At 35.1% G+C, this 23,107-nt stretch overlaps 1 protein-coding gene across 1 annotated transcript; it reads right to left on the bottom strand.

Moving 5' to 3' along the window:
* Positions 1-9,884: 9,884 nt before the first annotated feature.
* LOC128861831 (protein bric-a-brac 1-like) lies at positions 9,885-21,201 on the bottom strand. The gene is made up of 4 exons (XM_054100206.1): positions 21,148-21,201; positions 17,618-17,694; positions 13,078-13,543; positions 9,885-12,988 (listed from the first exon to the last, which is right to left on the bottom strand). Exons 1-4 carry the CDS (start codon positions 21,199-21,201, stop codon positions 11,849-11,851), a joined length of 1,737 nt encoding a protein of 578 aa, XP_053956181.1. The 3' UTR covers positions 9,885-11,848.
* Between the last annotated feature and the right edge of the window lie 1,906 nt (positions 21,202-23,107).

Raw genomic sequence — 23,107 nt, 5'->3', positions numbered from 1 at the left:
GAATAAAGAAAATACCAAATTAATCAGTATACAATAATATTAAAAACTAATTTTCTTAAATATTTACCTTTGGCATGTCTGCCAAATTAATTTAGTGTATACATTTTCCTCCAATTACATTAATTATCCACAAGTGAGTTCGGATTTTTTTTTCTGTAAGCAATTTTTTGTAGTCTTTATGTTTTGAAATCGAAAAGTGTAGTTGTTTTTGCAGTTGATTTTGATTTGGGACTTTGTGTACAAAATTCTCTTCCATTTCTATCTCTTTTATTATGTATTACATATGAACTTCTTTTTTTTGTGTGTGCTTTCACAACTAAAGCGCGAAAAAATTTAAATTTAATTACTTGCCTGGAATTCGATTTTGCTTGGGCCGAAATATTTACTTCATGAAAATATTAGGTACAAATCAATTTGTTAACTTTTTCACCTTTTTAATATCAAGTATCCAAAATCTTTTTATAAACATATAAAAATGTGTTATTTTGCAGTTTTCTTTATATGCAATTCATTTCAGATCTGTGCACGGAGAGATAGGCAAATTAGTAGAACTAAAATACAAATGAAAATTATCATTGTGAAAGAAAGAAAAATCTTCAAGAAGGCACTTTGCAAAATGTATAAGTAAAATAAATAAAATAAGTAATATAAATAAACAATAGGAAAAGATAAAACGCTTTCAACTGGTCGTCGTAATAAATATAATTAATTGTGTACTCATGAGTAACTGATTTCAAATTGGTTTAATATAAATAATCAATTGTGTAATTTTGTTTTGTAAGTTATTGAAACTCAAGACCGTAATTTATACGAAACGGAGCTAATGTTTCTACTGGCAAAAAATATTCGCGAGAATAAATTATATATATATACCTATTTGTGCTGTGCGTTTTGATGTTGTTCCACAAATGGAGGGACCTACAGTTTCAAGCCGACTCCGCACGGCAGATATTTTTTGTATTTTTATGAGGAGCTTTTTCATGGCAGAAATACACTCGGAGGTTTGCCATAGCCTGCCTAGGGGCGACCGCTATTAGAAAAATGTTTTTTTTTCATTAATTTTGCTTTCACCGAGATTCGAACCAACGTTTTCTCTGTGAATTCCGAATGGTGATCACGCACCAACCCATTCGGCTACGGCGGCCGCAAAAATAAATTAAAAACAGGTAAATTATTAGGTGCCCAACTAAGTTTTTGCTGTTTTTTTGATGCAATTACAAATTTATTTTGAAAAAATGGTTACAAGTGAATCATTGAAAGTATTGCCCATCGCTGGCTACTACTTTTTCCTGTCTTTCTGGTAGATCTCGTATACCGTCGTGGTAAAACTGTTCATCTTTTGAGGCTACCCACGGATCAAGCCATGTTTCGATGTTTTCATATGAATGGAACTGCTGGTCAGCTAGACCATGTGCCATCGTTCGGAACAAGTGATAATCGGATGGCGCAATATCTGGAGAATATGGCGGGTGGGGTAGGATGTCCCATTTCAGTGTTTCCAGGTAGGTTTTAACGGGTTTGGCATAGTGAGGCCAAGCGTTATCATACTGTAGAATCACTTTTTCATGCCTCTACGCGTATTGCGGTCGCTTCTCGCGCAGTGCTCGGCTTAATCGCATCAATTGAAGTCGATACCGATCCCCAGTGATGGTTTCGCTTGGTTTTAACAGTTCATAATAAATAACACCAACTTGGTTCCACCAAATACATAGCATAACCTTTGCAGCGTGAATATTCAGCCGAGACGACGACGTAGGAGCATGACCGGGCAGTCCCCATGACTTTCTTTTCTTTGGATTGCTGTAATGAATCCATTTTTCATCACCTATCATGATGCGATGAAGAAAACCCTTCCTTTTTTGCCGCTGGAGCAGTTGTTCACTGGCGAAAAAACGACTTTCAACATACCTTGGTTTTAACTCATAATGAACCCAATTCCCCTGTGTTTGAATCATTCCGAAAGCATGCAATCGCTTGGAAATGGATTGGCGGGCAACTCCTAATACCGAAGCAAGCTCTTCTTGTGGTTGACACGGATCCTTATTGAGCAATGCCTCCAATTCAGTATTATTGGTGTTGTATTGAGAAAAAAGGAACGCTATTCTGAAGTAATGCCAAAGCGCTTCCAAAGTGGCCGACAGTTCCTAATCAGTGTGGAAAGTCTTTTTAGATAGACATACCACTGCTGCGATAGTAGCTCTGATGATGCACTAGGCATTTTAAACCCCCTCATCCGCAGAAAAAAAAACTGAAAAAAAAATTATGTGTTGATAGCTGAGAATGAATGTGCAATCAGTGTTGACATTTCTGTTCAGTAAATTTTGACAAGTCAACACTAAACGTTAAATGCCAGAACAACGCATGGAAATTTACTTTGAAAAAAGTTCGCGAAGCTCATATTGAAGTGTTGAAAAAGACGCCGAAATGTCGTCTTTGTCCTTCGATTGGTTTCAAAATTCTACGCAAAAATCTTGGCTTACTTGCCTACAAAATACAGCTCGTGCAAGAATTGCAGCCAAATGACCAACGTTTGCGGTGCATTTTTGCTGCTTGACCTCATTTTATAATATTATTTTTTATTCATTCAAAAGTAGTCGAAAATTGGACCATGTAACTCAGTTCTCAAGCTTTTAACTCCCTTCATTAAAATACTTTTGCTCGAAAGCATTTTATAATATGATACTTTCTGCGCCCTACAAATAAAAGTAACAAATAGAGAAATGTATCTACATACATACATGTACATATTTGGGAATATACCTATATAAAAAATGTATCTCTAAGAAAACATTTTCGATGATCTATGAAAAAAAAATTGACAAAGTCCATATATATTACATATTTAGTTTATGAGTTTTTGTTGATATTTAAGAAAACTTTGTTAATTTCCGCGTTGCTACAAAAATAATAAAAGCATTTGACTTTCCGTCTTTTACGCATAAACCTCCAATTATTGCTATTCTTGTTTTTTAAAGAAAAAATATAAAAAAATAGCCAATAATAAAAGTAAAATATTATTTAATTAGGTAACACACTTTTTTTTAATAATTACTACTGAAAATATATAATCATTTGCTTCTTTTAGAAATAGTCATATCTCTGAATTTTATCGAAATTAAAATTAAAAAAAAAACTGATTTTTTAAGAATTCAGATTTTAATTGAATTTTTGATATTTTTATGATGGATATTATTATTAGACTAGATTATTATTTTTTGTTATATAGATATTATTTTTTTAAAGCTCATTAGGTTTTATAAGCTTTCTTAATAATGCTTAAGCTTGATAAAAAAATTCTTTGGAAGATCCTTTACGATATTTGCCTTTGTTTACTTCGTATTTTAATATTATTTTGCTAAAATTGGCAAAATATCTAAACTAAAATAAAAAAATAAATACTCGTAAAATCGAAGATACCAACAAAGTATAAAAACTAAATAAGTTTTACATGTGAGACATTAAAGTAATAAAAAACAGCAAACAATTTATAAATATTTGATTAAGATTTTGAACTTTTAATTTTATTTTGTGTAATGTAATTTTCTTGTATTTTAGTTTATATTTTAATATAATTTTATTTATTTTATTTTTATTATTTTAAACTTTTTTTTTCGCTTGGTTCTTATTACATTAAAAGTTCATTTTGCTTAGTTTTATTTTATTTAAATATTGTTTAGTTAAGATTAATTTATTTTATTTAATTTTAATATATAATATAAGTATTTTATTTCTTTTTATTTTTATTTTACCATTTTTTATTTCGTTTAGTTTTTTTATGTAATATAATTGAACTGAATTTTCTTTTGTTATATTTCATTACATTTTAATTCATTTATATTTTTATTATTTTAGTTTTTTCATTTATTTCGCCTAGCTTGCTTTTAATGCAATTTAGTTGAATTTAATTTCATTTCATTTCTTATTTCATTACATTTAAATTAATTTCATTAAATTGAGTCAAATTTATTGTACTTTAGTTTAATAGATTTTATAATTTCTATCTAAACTTTTTTATTTAATTTAATTTTTATCTCAGTATTTTATACATTTTGTATATTACTGTAATTGTATTTTTAGTTTAAGTAAATTTAACTTAATTTTATTGTATTTTATTTTATTTTATTTTAGATTAATTGATTTCCTTTTATTCTATTTTAATTTAGTTGATAAAATTATAAGCAGTGAGGCAATGTGGGAAAGTATTAGCAAATTTACGGAACACGTCGTTCGAATGAAAAGAGGTAGATAGAAATTTTGTAAAGGGAAATGTCTAAAGCCGCTCTGAAGTGCTATTGAAGTTATTGTAATATAATTTTATTTTATTTTTTGTTATTATTTATATATATGTATTGCTTATAATTGGCGCGTTCACCCGTTTTTGGGTGTTGGGCCGAGCTCCTACTCCTACTTGTGGTGTGCGTCTTGATGTTGTTCCATTAATGGGGGAGCCTACAGTTTGAAGCCGACTCCGAACGGCAGATATTTTTTTATGAGAAGCCTTTTTATGGCAGAAATACACTTGGAGGTTTGCCATTGTCTGCCGAGAGGAGCGATCGCTATTAGAAAAAGCTTTTTCTTCATTTTGGTGTTTCAACGAGATTCGAACCTACGTTTTCTCTGAATTCCGAATCTTAGTCACGTAGCAACTCATTCGGCCACGGCAGCCGGCGTAGTTTAATTAATTTAGTTTTATTTAATTTGATTTAATTTAAATTTTTAGTCTTACTTTATTTTAGTTAAGTTAAATTTTATTTTATTAACTTTTTCTTATCTTATTTTTATTAATCTACTTCAGTTTAATAATTTTTGGTTATGATTTCTAAATTAGATTATATAAATTCATTAAGAATGGAAATAAGTATAATAAAATTTCATTTCATTATTATATTTTACTACTCAATAAATAAATATGAAAGTTTTTATTTTATACTCTTTTATTTTATTTCATTTTATTTAATTTAATTTAATTTTCTTGTATTTTATTTGATATCTAATTAAAAACTTGAATTTTTTTCTGAATTCGAATAACCAAAAGATTTAAAAACGTATCTACTATATTTGTGCGGTTCGTTAAAATAAAAGGAGCCTAAATGAAATATCAACCGGCTTCATATTACTTGCTTTATTTCTTTTTGGCCTCGAGTTTCACAAAAATCAAATCAATTTATTTCAGATTGGCAAGTCAGTATAAAATTATTACTAAATTTAGTAGAAATGAACCACAGAAAACGTAACATAACATTTAAGTAAAATGAAATTTGCTTGAAAACAATAAAACAGTATACAATATATACACACATACATACTCGTATGTGTATACACAATTCCCAACTCTCTCGCCCCATTCCTCTACCGTGCACAGTTGCATAAAAGTCAGTCTAAAATTTTGCATTTGAATATAAATTTTGTTTCACTAATTTTGTTTCTTTTGTTTTTGTTCCTAGATTTTCCTAAAATTCCACATGTGTATAAATAGTAAATTTTGTCGTACTCGCTTTTTCATTACATTAATAATACAATAATAATTAATTTACATTACTTTAATAATTTATCGTTTTTTTTCACTTTTTCACTTTTATATTTTTGAATTTCATTCCGAAAGGCATTTGTTGCGATTTTGTTTTTCTTATCAATTTTTGATTTTTTAGTTAAAAGGTCCTAAAATTTTAATTTATTATTTATTTTGGTCACATAATAATGCTCTTTTTTTAATATTATCGTTTACTTCCAAAAATAGTATTAATTCAAAAAACCACATTTTTTAACAATTTCGTTTTTTCCAAAGTTTACATTAATTTTGTACATTTTTGTTTGTTTAATGAGGATACATTCGATTTGATAAAAAAGATAGATTTAACTGAATTGGGCACACTTTTTGAAAATTTAATTTTTCGTTTTACATCTTTGATTTTGGTATTTGTTTATAATGTAATTTTTAGTGTTTGATGGTATGATGTGGCTGTGTACTTGGAAAAACTGCATGACTTGTTGGAATGTATCTAATTAAGATGTATACTGTACAATAAAATACATACATATGTACATACATTCATGCATTTGATGTGAAAGATTCAATGACTTAATATTTAAGAGATCTCTGCATTGGAGTGAGTAAGATATGCTACATAATTATTTATGAGCGGGCATATGCACATACAAATCCATATAAACGGTAGTCTAAATATATATACAATTAAAAAACAATAGGGGTTTCGAGAAACGTATAACATTTCTATCAGACTATTCTTCTGTTATGTCATGCTGATCAAAACGACCTCATAGTTTTGAATTTACTATGACACCCTAAGTAAAAGTAAAGAAACTTCGTCATCTAATGAGATACTTTTAACCCCTTGGGTACGGATTTGGTTACGAAAATATCTGCTTGTGGAACGGATTTAATTTTTGGTTGCTTGGAATAGTACGCAAAGGCAGTACATTTTATGTAAGAATACATTTATTTCTAAATATAAGAGACACTTGTATTAAGATGACTTCAATTAATTAGGATTTCACAAAAAATAAATTAATAAAAACAAAACATCTCATCCGCTTCTAAGGCAAATGAGTGCATGACGTATCTCTGACGTCAAATGTACCAAAGGGGTTCGTAGATATCTCCTTGAATTTTTTACGCAGTATACTTTTTAATGGTTGCAGCCCTCCATGCTGCCAACACTGTCACTCACTATCTTTAACGGTCTGCCACCTACTCGACGACTGCCCACATTTTGAACAAATCAGGGAAAGTATCTTCCGAAACCAAAGACCTTCTACACTGTTAAGAACTACTTCCTCAGAAAATATATCAAACATGTCAGAATTTCTAGTCAAATCAGGACTGAAAAAATTGATTTGATGTTTGCTCCTCTAACTTAGTTACTATATTTTTACCATAGTCTTAATTAATTAAGGTTTCTAGTCTCCTTTTATATGTAAGACCTTTAAGCTGACTATCTGTTACTTTTACATCAGCGAGCCGAAGGTCCTGGCAGCCAGTGCTCCTTTTTACGTGTAAGAATAATTGTATTATTATTTCACGTCTGTAAATAAATAAATAAATACTTTTACAAAAAGAGATGAAGGTAATTTCTGCATACTTATTTAAAAAATTTCTGTTTTTTGGTATGACACTCTTGCATCAAAACGAGTGATGTATAAAATACTGAGTTTCAGCCGAGACCACAAAAAAAAAACAAAATTGATGCTGCCCGGCAGAGAAGTGCCTACCCAATATTTCTATATTGAAAAAAGGGAACATCGAAATTAACACAAATGAACAAATACAAATAAACTACACAAACCGATGGCTTTCCGAACTAATTAGGATTGGCAATTCCGACGAGCTTACAAGTATTGACACCAAAGCAAAATATCTAGTCATTACGATCGACTCAAAATTAAACTGGCAGGAGCACATAAGAAAAAAGCGACGGCTGCTTGGACCTCAGTCCAAAATATCTTTGCAAAATAAATTACTTATATATCGAAGGACAATTGCACCGATCTGGAAATATAGAATCGAGGTTTGGAGCACTGCTGCAAAAAGTAATCTAAGCAAATTACGAGTCTAGTTTAAAGTACTTTGGACCATGGCTGATGCAACGTGGTACGTGCCTAACGCCGATATTTATCGCGATCTTGACATCGATAGTATTGACGAGGCAATAAAAGCGCTAGCAGAAGACACATAAACGGACTACTGACACACACAAATTCTGTGATGAAAAGGCTCCCAAATAAAGAGAAATCTACCCAAAGTCGGCTTAAACCTTGCAAAACCTATGTAGTTAATTGTCAACTAATCGTACTTGTTACTTCTTGTTAGCCACTCGTTGTTTCTAAATGAGCTTTAGGGCATTGCCCCTTCAATATCACTCTCATTCCATCTCATTGCAAATTAAATTATTTATTGTCTAACGACAGATGTAATATTTTAAGGGAGTAAATACAAAAAAAAAAAAATTTTTGTGCTTTCTCAAAACAAAAAACAAACACAAACGGAAAAACACCTAGCGAAATTCCTACTTGAGAGAGGATAGAGAGAGAAAGAAAATATGAGAGCCTTCGCAAGTTATATTAAGGGGGTAGTATGGTTAATTCGGTGTAAAACAAGCATATTTTTCGAAATTTTTTTTGTCGACACAGTTGATTTATTCAAAATTTTAAAATTACTTCATTATAAAGTCATATTTAAAGAATATTGTGTGAAATTTTCATTGATTTTTATGAAGAAATGAGTTGGTGGCAGCGAATCTTCGCGGACGTCTCATAAAAAAGTTTTATTGCGGTGTCCCTCAGAACTCATTACTGGATCAACTAAAATCAAAAAACCAAATTGATTTCATCAGCTAATAAAGTTTCGCAGGTAACAACGTCGAATTTTTTTTTTTTTTTTTTTTTAATTTTTTAAAGCGCTTTGAAGTCAAAACACCGATTTTTCATAAAAAAAACTTGAAAACTTTGTTGTTTTAAAATATGACAAAATTTAAAAAAAAAAAAACTCGACGTTGTTACCTGCGAAACTTTATTAGCTGATGAAATCAATTTGGTTTTTTGATTTTAGTTGATCCAGTAATGAGTTCTGAGGGACACCGCAATAAAACTTTTTTATGAGACGTCCGCGAAGATTCGCTGCCACCAACTCATTTCTTCATAAAAATCAATGAAAATTTCACACAATATTCTTTAAATATGACTTTATAATGAAGTAATTTTAAAATTTGGAATAAATCAACTGTGTCGACAAAAAAAATTTCGAAAAATATGCTTGTTTTACACCGAATTAACCATACTACCCCCTTAAGAGGCAGAATTTTTCGAAGTACCGGGTTTATCAATATAAAAGATGTAGCAATTGAAATAAAGATATACACAAATTTAAGAGCAAAAACAGCCTCATTTTGTCACTACAAATGTAAATTTTGAAAGGAATAAATATTAAAAAAAAATGTAGGGAGCGAAATTATTAACAATTATTACCGAAAGCGAATTGGTCCACTTACAAGTACAAAACAACGCAAGAAAAGAGTCCCTTTGATAGTTTGGAGTGTCGAAAATTCTTCGATTTTAATCTGAGAAAGTTATGTTTATAAGTACCTGCAGTATGTTCTATTGAAAAACCCTATACCTTTATGACTGCCACACTGAAAACAAACTCTGGGAAATAACTCTTATCGGCAGCGCAAGCAATAGTTCTCATCTATGTAATAACTGTTATGAAACAACTTCCTCGTTAAATTTCAGAATACGGGCAAAGTTTTCAATTTGTAAACTGGCGATAAATTTTATTTTTGGTCTCTGCTTTATAAAGATATAACTCTTTGTTTAATATTTCCAAGAGCATCTCTAAACTTAATAGTAAAACTTTAAGTTTATTTTAAAACCATTTATTCATATTCTTAGCTACTTTGTTATCGTTACATGAAACCCCTATTGCTTACATGGGTGAATTTTCAAACACAAAAAAAAAAAAATAATATAACGTCTATTTGCTTTGACTTTCATCCTTGCCAATAACTGCATTCATTCGAAAAAATTAAATTTACAATATAAATATTTATGTTTATACTTAAATCGAAATAAAGCTTAAAACAACAAAAAATATTAATAAGTATATATTTTGCTATATGTTTATCAATGTATATACATACATAAGTAAATGTATATGTATATGTTTTTTTTTTCTTAATTAATCCCACTGCTATTTTATGTGTATTTAGTTGTTGTTAGTTCTTCTAACATAAAATTTAATATTAAATACTTTTGATTTAAAAGGAAAACTCGTTTACCTTCAGCTACTTTCATAAAAACTTAAATTTTTATACCAATATGATTTTTTAAATTTTTTGATATTGATTCCATATTTAAATTTGGCAAATTATAAAACGGCTTGAGTTGTTTGAAATTTTTTTTTGCTTTGTATTTGGTGGCACAATTTATTAGAAGGAGTGAAATCGTATGTAACATGAAACCTCGCTTCATTAAAATGTATTTATTTTAGTAAGAAAAATCGAAAACTTATATGTAATATTTAATATATAGTTCGAGGAGAACGACCGAACTTCTGCTTCGGCGATGTTCGGACACAAAGGTTTAGTTCGGTTTCGGGCGAAAATAGCAGAATACTTTCTTTGTTAAAAAACTGCATAAACTTTTAGGCTTTGTGACATTTTAAAATATTGGCAACAAAATCAATATTGTATATTCAAAATTAGCTTTAAAATACCAATCTGCTCTAAATCAGCCAATTTTTCATGCAGATCCTGCGGACAAGCAAAATGTTTCGGGAACGTGGGAGGTCTTGGGTGGGCAGGCAACATTTCTTTGATCTGGATTTCAGGACATATGAACATTGAGGGAAATGAAGATACAGATGAGCTTGCCAGAAAGAGCACTCAGTTAGTTTAAGAGACCTCCTATCCGATTATCGGCATACTCCTGATTGTGGTTAAAGGGAAATTACACAACTTATTTCCCGGGAAAGCGCAGCAAAGATAGGTCTCCATTTCTTCATATGCTAATTCGAAAACCTTTTAGCCCCAGTACAATAGACGGATGACTCCGAAATTCCTGGGACCCACGCCATTCAATTCCCAAACTCGTAGTTTTGTTTACGGTCTTTGAACGATCGGAACACACACGGAAAAGCTAGATTTACCATTTAACTCCCATTGCAGAAGCTGTGGGGAACTTTTAGAGAAGGAGACTGTTCAGTACTTTCTCTGTAAATGTCCGGGCTTGGTAGCTACACGATTAAGGTCACTGGATAATCCTTTCTTCGACAGTTTACATTACCAGCTCTGGCTGGCAATAGATCTCAATGTTGGAGGTCGCATAATGGTATCAAAACGGTCCTTTAGTGATACTTCAACCGTTTCACCTACCTGCCTACTTACCAATCTCGTCCCCCTTCACGTGTGGCCTTAGATCAATTTTCAGTGTTGCTGGTCTGCTCTATGCAGATATACCATGCCACTTGCTCGGAACAAATGCCTTTGATGCTTTCTATTGTCGAAGAAAATGTCACCTCATTATATGTCGACATTACCAAAATATTGGCATACTTCCTGTGGAACAAAAATGATTTTTGAATGGAATTCCCATAAGAAAAGGGTCGTTGTGACCCAAGGATGATGTGAGTGAGGATGGTACGCACTGAAAGAGAGCATTTCGGTCTCTGGAGTCAAATTAGGAACTATGATAGAAGCCGTGTGTCCGACCTATGCTCCAAAGAAGAGCGGTCCAACCTCAAAATCATGCATGCTTTTTTGAATTCTTAATGCTTGTATACTTTCAAAATGCTCCAAGGAATAAATATTATATATCGGGTCCGGCTGCTTTTGTCTAAGTCAATTTTTACAGAACCATGGGATGAGATATCCGCTTTAGAAGCTAACTATTACCCAGAGTACATTCATAAAATGGAAAGAAGATTTCGGAAGAAGAACCTAAACCTAGTGTTAGTCTCTATCCACCACACAATGAAAGGTAGAGCCTTAAAATTTACTGGAGCACTATTATATTTGAATTTAAAATTAATTTTTGAGTAAATGATTTAGGGTTCATTTGGATTGAATTATTGTGTGCCGGTTATGAGTACCTGAAAAGTATTCAACCCTTCGCTTTCAAATAACTGTCAAACTGACTGTGGCTCGGTTCTATGTCGAATTAAAAGTAGAATTCGATTTTTCACGAAATTTTAATAACTAAATTTTTCCTCCGAAAATATATTGCACCACCAACACATCTCTGTAACTTAATTAAAGTAAATAATTACATACATACATCCCTACATACATGCGTACACACATACATACAAACATACAATATATTGTTAAGTGTTGGCTTATTCGCTACTTGTCGTGATGGGTTCGGTTTTTATACTACTGGAACTTATATTACCGCTCGTTGCGCTGGAGGTTATACTAATTTCCGTGCGACCGCCAGTGATTGCCGAAGTCGTTACCGTGCTGGTACTGCTTACAATAGTAGATGCCGCCGTCGTGCCAGGCGGGGAATCTTCACTGGCGCCTACCAAGGCCGCCAAGTCCTCGGAGAAGAGACGTGTTGGTGAGTAAGCGCTGCTGCGCGTTGACTTATAGCCTATGTCCAAACCCAGTTCGGTCAAGGTTGAGTGTAGATGTGACTCGTTGCTTGGACTGGTCCGCCGATGTTCAAGTAATGATGCAGGAGATGAACATTTCACTTTTGGATCTGTGTCGCTGATGCTTGCCGATTGATGGTGCTGGTGTTGCTGTTGAATTTGTGATTGCTGTTGTTGATGTTGATGCTGATGTTGCTGGTACAGATGGCTGGAAGATGTTGTTGCTGTGGCTGGTATGGAAGCTGCAGATGCTCCTGCGTGATGCGGCATGGAACTAACACCGTAACCGAGAGCATGTTGCTGTTGCTGATGTTGTTGGTGCTGGTGTTGCTGATGTTGCTGTTGTTGGTGTTGCTGCATATGCAGATGTTGAAGTTGATGCTGTTGTTGTTGGCTGAGAACAGAAGATGGATCGCAACGCCCCATATGTAATGCCATTGCCATGCTAGGTGGCAAGTTAGGCGGTAGACCTGGCAAACCAGGACCGCAAGGCGATAGTGTATGCCGTGGTCCAAGCATTGCACCTGCACCGGGATTCGATGTGGTACTAAGCGCAGGAGAAATACTCGTCTTTGGTAACGGTACCGAGCCATGTCCGCCGGGGGCAGGTCCACTAGAGCCAGCTGTCGCGGCAGCTAACTGTGGTTGTAAATGCGGTGGTAAGTTAAAGAGGTTGGACCCTGACGGACCCTCCGACGGATGTTGATGTTGAACGACTGCCGCCAATTGCATCTGTTGCCGAATATTATGAGCAACAGCAGCTACTGCAGCAGCGGTGGCTTCCTGTGACATCTGATCACCGGTGGGTGTCGGTACACCATTCGGACAAGGCCCACTCATGCCAGGATAGTTCATGGGACCATCCTGAAATGGAAACATGGGCTAGAAATACTAATACAGTTAGTAATGCTGCGTATTATCAGCCAAAGAAATAAAAACTAAAAGAAAGATCGATTTAACACGGCACTTACCGAATGCCGACCATAGGGTAAATGTGGTACCAGACTATCATCTTTGAGATCCTTTGAATCGCGGAAGACAACTGTCTTTATAACGCCCTTAATATGTTCATCCGGCCAAATACCGAGTAATATACGCTGTGGACGGCCACGACCTTTTGGCCGCAAATCAGGCCCACCATCTATGGACGGGCCAAGCATGTTGTGCACACGATTCGCATACAAAACAAATGTCGGGTAAGGAATGTCGTATTTGCGTGCCGCTTGCGAAAGTGACAGACCCTCCTTTAGTACGCTGAAAATAGCTTCGGCCATTGTTTCGGGCCGCCACGATTTAAGTGGACCACGTTCACGGAAGCGCATATGATGCATTAGGCTTTGGTTAGTATTCCAACATTTCTGCCACATGGATTGTAATTGATATTGGTAACTGTCTGCTGGAAAAACAAGCGAGAATTCATTATGCAATAAACCACCACTAAAGTTATAAAAATAAATTTAAATAAATAAATTGCATTAATTGATTTATTTTAAACTAAGTTTTTACACTCGACACAAAGGCAAATAATTTAATTATTAAGTGTTTGGCCAAGCTCTTCTCCAATTTGATGTTTTCTTAGAAATGGAGGCATCTATAGTTTTAAGCGACTCCGAACTAGCAGAAGCACTCTAGAAGGTTTGTTTTTGCATTACTCAGCAACAAAAACTACTACTCATGCAAATTGAAGCGCACTAATTGCCTAATATGACGAAAAAGTTTTTTATAAAGCAGTCGCCCCGCGGCAGGCAATGTCAAACCTCCGAGAATATTTCTGCCATGAAAAAGCTCCTCATAAAAAATATCTGCCGTTCGGAGTCGGCTTGAAACTGTAGGTCCCTCCATCTGGAACAACATCAAGACGCACGCCACAAATAAGAGGAGGAGCACGGCCAAACATCTAGAAAGGGTGTTCGCGCCAATTATATAAACATACATACATATATATATAATTGCCTAATATATGTATAGTAATACTTAGTCTTACCATAAATTTTGTGACAAATTTTACAATTTATATGGCGAGAACAAATTCGCGGAAAAAATTTCGTTATTTTTTCTTTTGTTCGTTTGCACTGTCTACTCATAAATTATACTCAGTTTTGTCGCAATGGAGTAGGGAGTTAAGGAATCGCATTGCAGTGATTGTACTGCAAAAGTGTGACAAAAGTGCCAGAGAGATAGAATTGCTTAAAAAACTAAATATTTTGAAAATGGTTGCTTACCGCACGATCAATCGTTTCTCTCAAACGTCTGAAGTGACAGACATAACAAGAAGTGGTCAAGACGACGTATGGTTCGAACCAGTGCAGCCTTTAAAGCTGTTAGAGAAATAAAGTAGAGAATAATGCCCTGGGATAGGAATGCATGGGACCAAATCTATGTAAAAACAAATTACAGATGATATCCACATGAAAGCCTTACGTCGCTCAACTGACCATCTTTAGACAACGCGCCTGAAGAAAATTAGACTCGACAGATGCAAGCAGCTTCTTCGTTGTTCCGAGTGTTATTATTATTCATCAAAGGATCGCTGTAGAAGATCCATTTAAAAAAATTTGCCTATTTGAATGCACTATTTGCCAGGAATTTTACACAACTAGATCACACTGTACTCTACACTCTGCTTGCGGTGAACTGCACACTCTTCTCACACAAACAATAAATTCAACACTAAAAAAAGGGAAGAAGTTATTTCATGCAAAATATTTGTAGTTTGACAATTAGCGAAGCTGTTGCATGATAAATTGAGATGGCTCAAACAAGTTAATAATTCTAATTTTCCGATATGGCACGTCAGTATACGCATATAATAGTAAAGGGTCTTTCAAAAGACGCGCCTGGTAGTTGTTTTAAACAAAAACATGTAAAAACATAGATTTCGGCATGTTTCACTATTTTTTATTGAAAACACGGCTCTTAGCAATTATGTGAGAAAAATTACACAATTTAAATGTCCACAACCAGCCTACGGGTAAAATTCAAACAGTCGACTCATGAATGCCTAATGGTTGAGAACGTCGAGATATCGTTGCTGAAGGTTGTTCAGCAACACTTTGTGCTACAGCAGCAATATTCTCAACAGAACCTCAAGTGTTTGGTTTGCCAATCTTTTTTCTATCCTCGAAAGAACCATTTTCTGCAAATTTTTGGGCACACCAAGTGAAGCCAAGTCCTTCTCCGCCTGATCTTTCCAACGCAGAGGAGGTCTTCCTCTTCTTCTGCTAGCGGTACCGCATCGAATACTTTTCAGAGCCGGAGCGTTTGTATCCATTCGGACGACATGACCGTCGGAACTTTATTCGCTGCGCTATGTCTATGTCGTCGTAAAGCTGTCTGAAATCTCGTTTGGTATCAAACGGCTCTGAGAGGTTCTTCCCAATTCTAACGGCGCTGCTCGTATTGAGAAACGTCATATTGCATAGCCGTATTAGAGGATACCAAATTCAGAAATCGCGGCACACAGATAACTCCTTTTCGTACTGTCGAATTCAGGTTTGAAGTCGACGAAAAAATGGTGTGTGTCGATTCTCCTTTCATGGGTCTTTTCCAAGACTTGGCGTATTGTGAATATCTGGTCGATGGTAGACTTTCCAGGTCTAAAGCCACACTGATAAGGTCCAATCTGTTGGTTGATGGTGGGCTTCAGCCTTTCACACAATACGCTGGTTAAAACTATATAGGCGATATTTAGAAGACTAATCCCGGGATAATCGGCACAGATGGCATGATCACCCTTCTTATGGATTGGGCAGAGCACCCTTAAGTTCCAATCGGCAGGCATGCTTTCATCCGACCATATTTTGCATAGGAGCTGAGGTATGCACCTTACCAGCTGCTCGTCGCCATGTTTGAATAGCTCAGCCGAGAGTCCGTCGAGCCCGCGGCTTTTTTGTTCTTTAGCCGTGCTATCGCTATCCTCACCTCGTCGTGGTCGGGTAATGGAACGACAATTCCATCCTCAACGATTAGGGTATCGGGATCTTAGCATTCTTAACAGGTTCGAGAAATGTTCCCTCCATAATTTAAGTATGCTCTGTACGCCAGTCACCAGATCGCCGTCTTTGTTCTTACAGGAAAATGCCCCGGTTTTAAAACCTTCTGTAAGCCGCCGAAGTTTCTGGTAGAATTTTCGAACGTTGTTCCTATTGGCCAGCATCTCAAGCTCCTCAAACTCCGCTTCTCACTTCCGACAATTATTTCAACAAAAAAATTTACGAATTTTGCGATACGTTGTTCTTAAAGGGTGACCATTTGCAAGTTTCAATAATCTTAAGGTTTAAATTTTCGAAAATAATATTTTCCAATAAAGGGTTTTCCAATAACAGGTGTTATTTTGAATAGCCCGCGGTAGATGTCCCTTTTGAAGCTGTAATTTTTTGCTATTTGACAAGCAGAAACTAAATTAATAAAAATGGAACGACGCACGCTTAAACAACGCATTGAAATTATTAAAATTCAATATAAAAATGGTGAAAATTTGGCAGAGACGGTTCATAAAACTCGAACATTTTTGGGATCAATTGGGACAAGAAATTGGTGAAAAAGTTCGAGCTGTTGGGACAAGTTAGTGATGTGAAGAATAAAATCCGTGCACGTCGCTCAAGAGCACCCAAAAATATTGCTGTTGTAGCCGAAAGTGTTGAAGAAAACCCAGGTTTGTCCATTACTCGTCGTTCTTTTGAATTAGGCATTCCACAAACTTTATTACACCGTATTTTGCATAAAGATTTGGGTCTTAAGGCTTATAAAGTCCAGTTAACTCAAGCCGGCGGATCATCAACAACGTTGTGTTCTTGCTCTTTGCTGATTAGGTCGTTAAAATGCATGAAAATGATCCGAAATTCCATCGAAAAATCATCTTGAGTGATGAGGGCCATTTCCACCTCGGTGGCTTCGTCAACAAGCAAAATTGTTGGATGTGGGGCTCAGAAAATCCAAGAGTTATTGTTGAAAAGCCTCTCTATCCTCAACGTGTGACAGTTTGGTGCGGTTTATGGTCCGGCGGAATCATTGGAACTTATTTTTCGAAAATGAAGCTGGAGCAACAGTTACGATCAATGGATTGCGCTATCGAGAGATGACTAACAATTTTTTATGGCCGGAATTGGGTGGTATTCGATGGTATTTATTTTCAACAAGACGGCGCTACGTGCCACACAAGCTACGAAACCATTGATCTTTTACGGGAATAACACCTCTTATTAGAAAACCCTTTACTTTTTTACATTTTACTCAAGACATTAAAATACGGTAGCGCTAGATTCTGTATTCTCTTGCATTTTGGCTAAAACACAATTACACAAAATAATAGGCGATGGTTTTCGCTTTATTTTGATGATAAAATTCAATGACGGTTTAAAATAGTTTTTTGATTAATTTTCTATTTCTGGGCTATGATTTTAAGTTTTAAGCATTCATAATTTTTGCATATGTAAATATGTATCACACATCACAAATTAGAGGAGGAGCCGGGTCAAACACTCAATAAAGGAATGCTTATATGTATTATACATTTTCTCATACAAACCGGCAATTGTCGAAGAGCTCGAAGCGCCCATCCAAGCATGCGAGTTCTCCAGCATTTTGGCCTGCAAAGAGACAAACGATTAAAAGTGAGATTGACACAAAGTGGAAAAATGTAAGTTTGAAAGATTTATCCGAAAAATTAAAATTTAGGAAAAAGTTGACAAACTTTCATAAAACTCTAAAAATTTTCAAACTCTTTAACCAGAACTAAAAATATAAACGTAGGTATACAAAAAATAAAAAAAATCAATTAAAATTCGTTACATGGACAACTTTCACAACACTGTCTGTGAATAAAAGATTTCATATCAAAGAAAATTTCGATCCACTTCAAACTTCCATTCTCTTATATCAGAATTAACTAGGCTAAAAAACTGCATACCCAAAGGCTTTCCACAAATTCCAAATAAAAATAACAGATTTTAATAGGAGTTGGTTGAATGTTAAAAAATTTTTCACCAAGTTTGAAACTTTTTCAAAACTCCTCTTCTTTGAAGACTATAAAGCTGTGGTGATCAAGGCACTTATTTTAGAAATGATGAACTGCGAAAAGGTCGACGTTTCTTATATCTACTTCGACATCAGACCATTAAGTTTCCCGGCGGTGTTTCCGAAATCAGTAGTCTGGTGAGTGCACGGAGACCGGGTCTGAGACAGGACGTGTGGATTTGAGCTCACACATATAAGCGCTGCAGCGTTTTTTGCTTCTATATATAAGTTGAAGAGAAGGTTAGAGTCGTAGCTGATACTATGTGGTCTAATACGTTGCACTGTTGCACAGTATGAATGAAGAACACAGAATGAATGAATACCACAAATTGAATGAAGAACCTGGAACTTACTGATGCCCTCAAAAAAGGATATATAACTTCTCACGGTCATTGATCATAAGGTCATCTGGTGTTGTTTAACGATTGCTGTACTGCAATTCATGTGCGAATGTATCCACATTCAAGCATACGGCTGAGGAAGCCGATATTCATAGGTTAGACACAGGCTCATAGCTAAAATATTACGATAACTTAAGAACAAATTGGGAAAAGACTGGGGAAACCTTCTTTAGATACCACAATTTATAGTCAATGAGTGAACTGCTTGTACGAACAGTCCCTATAACTTAAGCATACCTTACGGTACGATTACCTTTCGACATTGATACTGTCGAACGCTGAAGACAGGTCTCACTTCAAAGAAAAAATTGTAATTTTCGAAAACGTACTCGCTTTGCATCAGAATTGTTTTTTTTCTTTGCAACATTCATTGACTTCTTAAATTCGACGCATGTGCATACTTATTATAAGAAAATATAAGTAAATGTTAATAAACAAATAGTGCATCCCAGCCAACAAAGGTGTACAAATAAAACTCCATATGCGGGACGTTGACCCTCAGATAGGGACTCCTAAAAGAGTCTGAAAGGGGCATATCCGCCGGAGAAAAATACCTTCTTAATATGCAGGATATCCGGTGGCAGAATTAGGTATTAAATTTAAAATTAAATACGCTAAGCGGTTAGGGAGAGCGCTTAGCGTATGAACGGAAAGAGGACTACGTTAGCTGCCTTACTCGTGCGCGCTATTTAGTCATGATAACCTAGTGGACGGATGAACAACGTGCATTCACCACCAAAGCGTATTTCAAGGCAAATTATTTGTGTGTTGTAGATTTTGTTCGCGTTACAATATTGCCCGTTTACGTGATGCTGCAAGTGAAGATTTGATTCGTTCATCTGTGCGCAAGAGAGCGGCCGCCCTGGATTTTCCAAAAGTTATTCAGCAAGAAATATTTAGGAATAATATTAGATTTCAAAATTCAAAAGGTGCAAACGCTTAAGGCTCACAAGTACAATTTGCGTTAAAATTTCTCTGAGACAATGTTGCAGCGATCTCGTACGATAAACACAATCTTTTGTAGGGATGAAGCCCATTTTGACATAAATGGAAATTCAAATAAGCAAAATTGCCATTATTGGTTACCTAAAGAACAGAACCCATTTTAAAACATCAACAGTCACTTCACAGTCCATAAGTTATGATTTAATGGGCATTATTAATGAGTATAGATTGGAATAGTTGGGCCAAATTTTTTTTTGTGCATCGTCGAGGGGAAGTCATTTCTTTGGATGGTGTAAGAGACACAGACACGGGCATGCTGAACGACTATTTTGAAAGAACATCTTTCCTTCAGTACACACTCATGGTTTCAGCAAGATGGTGCTACGCCGCACACGGCCCGAGAGACCATGGCGATACTGCATTATTTCTTCCTTAATAAACTGATAAGCCGTTTCGGTGACATATCTTGACCACTCAGGTCCTCAAAAGCGCTCTTATCTTCTGTGTAATAGTTATTGAAATAAATTTTCCCATTAGTAATGCATTATTAATTTAGCTTTTAATTCCTAATTCAGCCATCGGGACCCTTGTATATGGAAAAATGTGCCTTAGGACTTCTTAAATGAGTGAATTCGGCGTTTTAGAAAGCAAACTTATACAACTTGAAAATACTCTGTGCGGACTCCGCTATTCACCCATGATTTAATTAAAAAGGACATTTTTAATCAACCAAAGATAACCCAGACGGAGTGTTATGGGGTACTTATAATTTTTTTTTACTTTATAGTAAAAATACTGAGACTACTAACACTTAAAGAAATTCCACATAACATTCAGAGAAGAGAGGAGAAACATAATCTAGGTAAAAACTAGTCTTTATCCTTTCCGGAAACACGTTTCTTAAAATTTGTAATAAACTGCTCTCGTTCGACTGAAATCCTTGTCACCAGAACTTTCTGTTGCATTATTAAAACCATAGTAATCGGCCAAGGAAACTATGATTCTTTCGAATTATTTTCATTTCGTTTGGACATCGCTTAAAATTTGTTCGTAACTACCTAATACTGAACCATTTGAACTAATAGCCTTAAATGAAAACCCATAAAAATATAAGGTGGAATTACACAAAAACCGAGTGCAAGAAGCGCAAAAAAAAAAAAATCAACAAGAAGCCTTTCCTATTTGCCAAGCGCAAGGAAGTGAAATAGCGAACAGAGAAGTCGCGAATAGAAGAGGTCTTATGAATCTTGCACGATAATTATGTTGTTGCTTTCAAATGCAAATTGAAAGTGAAGAATGGAAATCGTTATCTGAGTTATCTTCTCTTGTTGCTATCTCTCGGCTCTGCTCACTTGAAAAATTTGCATTGAAAAGCCACAATTTCTTGAGCAAGATTTTCCGCTAGCGAGTATGGCTGTGCCTCATAAAACTGGTATAACTCATTATTTTCAATGTTGCCAACTCCCTGTCTAGAAAGGTTCATTAGGCCGCACTCGTATTAGAGAATGTTGTTGTTTCTACTCTGCCAATTTTCTTTTGGTATTGCACGTCATGTTTGTATGCCCTACAATTGTTAGTTTTTGGTCTACAGTCAATAACAACAATGAGAAGAACGAGAGCACAAAGGGTGCTGACAGAGCACGAGCATCACAAATAACGAGTGAAGCAATAAATGTTTACCTGTATCAACTCGATCTGACTAACACTCATTAAGTATTTCCAAACAAGTGTCATTTTTGGCAGCTCTTTTCCAGCGCTATCGGCTCATATTCATTTATACCAGTTGCTTCATCTTTTCGCCGCTTGCTAACGCTTGGCGAGTCGAAGGCGTGATTTCTAAACACTCCCATGTGGTGCTGTAGAGGCATCTCTTCTTCACATCATATTCAGAGCCCCCCCGTATATGGTTGACTGGGATATTCAATTGAATGCATGCGGGATTCCATGAACACAAAAATATGTAACCCTTTAATCATCCGTTTGCGCAGAGAAACCTCAACAACTTTCCCCCACTTGTAGCATAAAATAAGAGAGAGAGAGAGAGAGAAAAAAAACCATTTGACTGAGTTGCAGTGCTCCTACTCAAACCCTAAACGTTTGAGAGATCAGGCGTGTGTGTGTGTGCATTTGCGTGCTCATGTAGGTACTAACATATACATATGCATATGTGCCTACCAGTATAACAATGTGAATGACTGTAGTTTGCAATAAAAGATTCTCAAGTTTTAACTAAATCGACTAATTGCATAACAAAGTAACATTTTCACAAGGTGAAAGAGCAAGAGGGAGAGTGACTGAGAGGGGCGCTACACTTGTGCCTATTCCGGTGATTTCAATATATTCAGTTTTCAAGTGGTTAAAGATACAGGGGATGGGAGAATAATTTGCAATTTCACTTAAACATTTAGCACAAAACAAAAAAAAAAAAACTGTGAATAAAGTGTATAAAAGGAAAACTGTTATAAGTAGTCGAACAATTAAGGCAACCAAAGTGTATGTGTATATGTGTGTTGGATTGTTCGAGCATTCCAATTGTTTTTTTTTTTTGCATCAGACACATTTACATATGCATGATTATGACGTCTCGTGCTACGCCCTCATCACTTACGTAGCTACATTTGCCACAGCAAAATGAAATAGCGGAAGTAGAGCACAAAAAAGCAATACAAAAAAAAATTGAAACAAAAAGAGGACTATAACCACCAATGCAGCTCAAGCCGCAAAGGTATGCAGAGTTCAAGAAGTCAACGAGAGTTGGCACCTCTTCAAATGTTATTTACATATTAGAAAATAAAATTGGTAGTTACTCACACAAATGCATGTATGTATGCATGCTCGAGTATGCTACAAAGCCATACAATAATATTTATTAACGATTGTCTGCTTGCTATTGTATGAAAACTCATTTCTTTGAGTATTGCTCTCACATGTACATATCAGTGTATGTTGCATAATGACAAGATGGAAAAAGTACAACAAAAAAAGCAAATATATATTTGCTGCCTTTTAAATAATTGCTTCATTATGCTGCTTCGCCACGCTGAATGTGCTTGTTAGAATAGAATGTGCATATAGCGAAGAGTATTTACATATCTATGCATTGAGTGCTTCTGCATATAAAATCGCTCATACGCCTACTGGTCACTAACCGGAAGTTAAAACTAATATAGCTTTTATAGAATGGTGATGTATCTTCACGAGACAGATTAGCAAACTACTACAGAGGAATCGGGTATACTATAGTAAATACAATTTCTAGTTTAAAACTATATTTCATTTGTTGAGCTTGTAAAACGTGCAAAGGTTGTCATGTCTATATGAAACAGGAGCATTACGCTATTTGCAGATTATAGGCAACGCAAATGATCCCAAAAAAAATTCCATTTATTCAGAGTACTATATGTATGGTATATTTTGAACGCTCTACCCTGAAGTTTAGGGAATCTAACAAGGGTCGAATCATCACACCAGCGTACGTTCCACTCGTCACTGATATATGCATATTTCGCACTATGGCATATGTGAACGAGTTCTGAACGTACTCTTTTGATCGAACTGTTACTCGATCAGCGACAGCTGCCCGCAAACAACCGAATTCAACCAAAGATGTAAGTAAATTGTAAATACATATTATTAAATA

The sequence above is a fragment of the Anastrepha ludens genome, chromosome 4 (assembly GCF_028408465.1).
Source record: "Anastrepha ludens isolate Willacy chromosome 4, idAnaLude1.1, whole genome shotgun sequence".
Taxonomy (NCBI): Eukaryota; Metazoa; Arthropoda; class Insecta; order Diptera; family Tephritidae; genus Anastrepha; species Anastrepha ludens.
Note: the sequence above shows the minus strand (reverse complement) of the source record. Positions and strands in the feature narration are given on the sequence as shown.

Coding starts and splice junctions, on each gene's coding strand:
- LOC128861831 (XM_054100206.1), bottom strand. CDS start 21,201: ATGACACTTGTTTGGAAATACTTAATGAGTGTTAGTCAGATCGAGTTG. Junction 17,695..21,147: donor GTCAGATCGAGTTGATACAG/GTAAACATTTAT, acceptor GTCTCTTTGCAG/GCCAAAATGCTGGAGAACTC. Junction 13,544..17,617: donor GCCGGTTTGTATGAGAAAAT/GTATAATACATA, acceptor TTATAACTTTAG/TGGTGGTTTATTGCATAATG.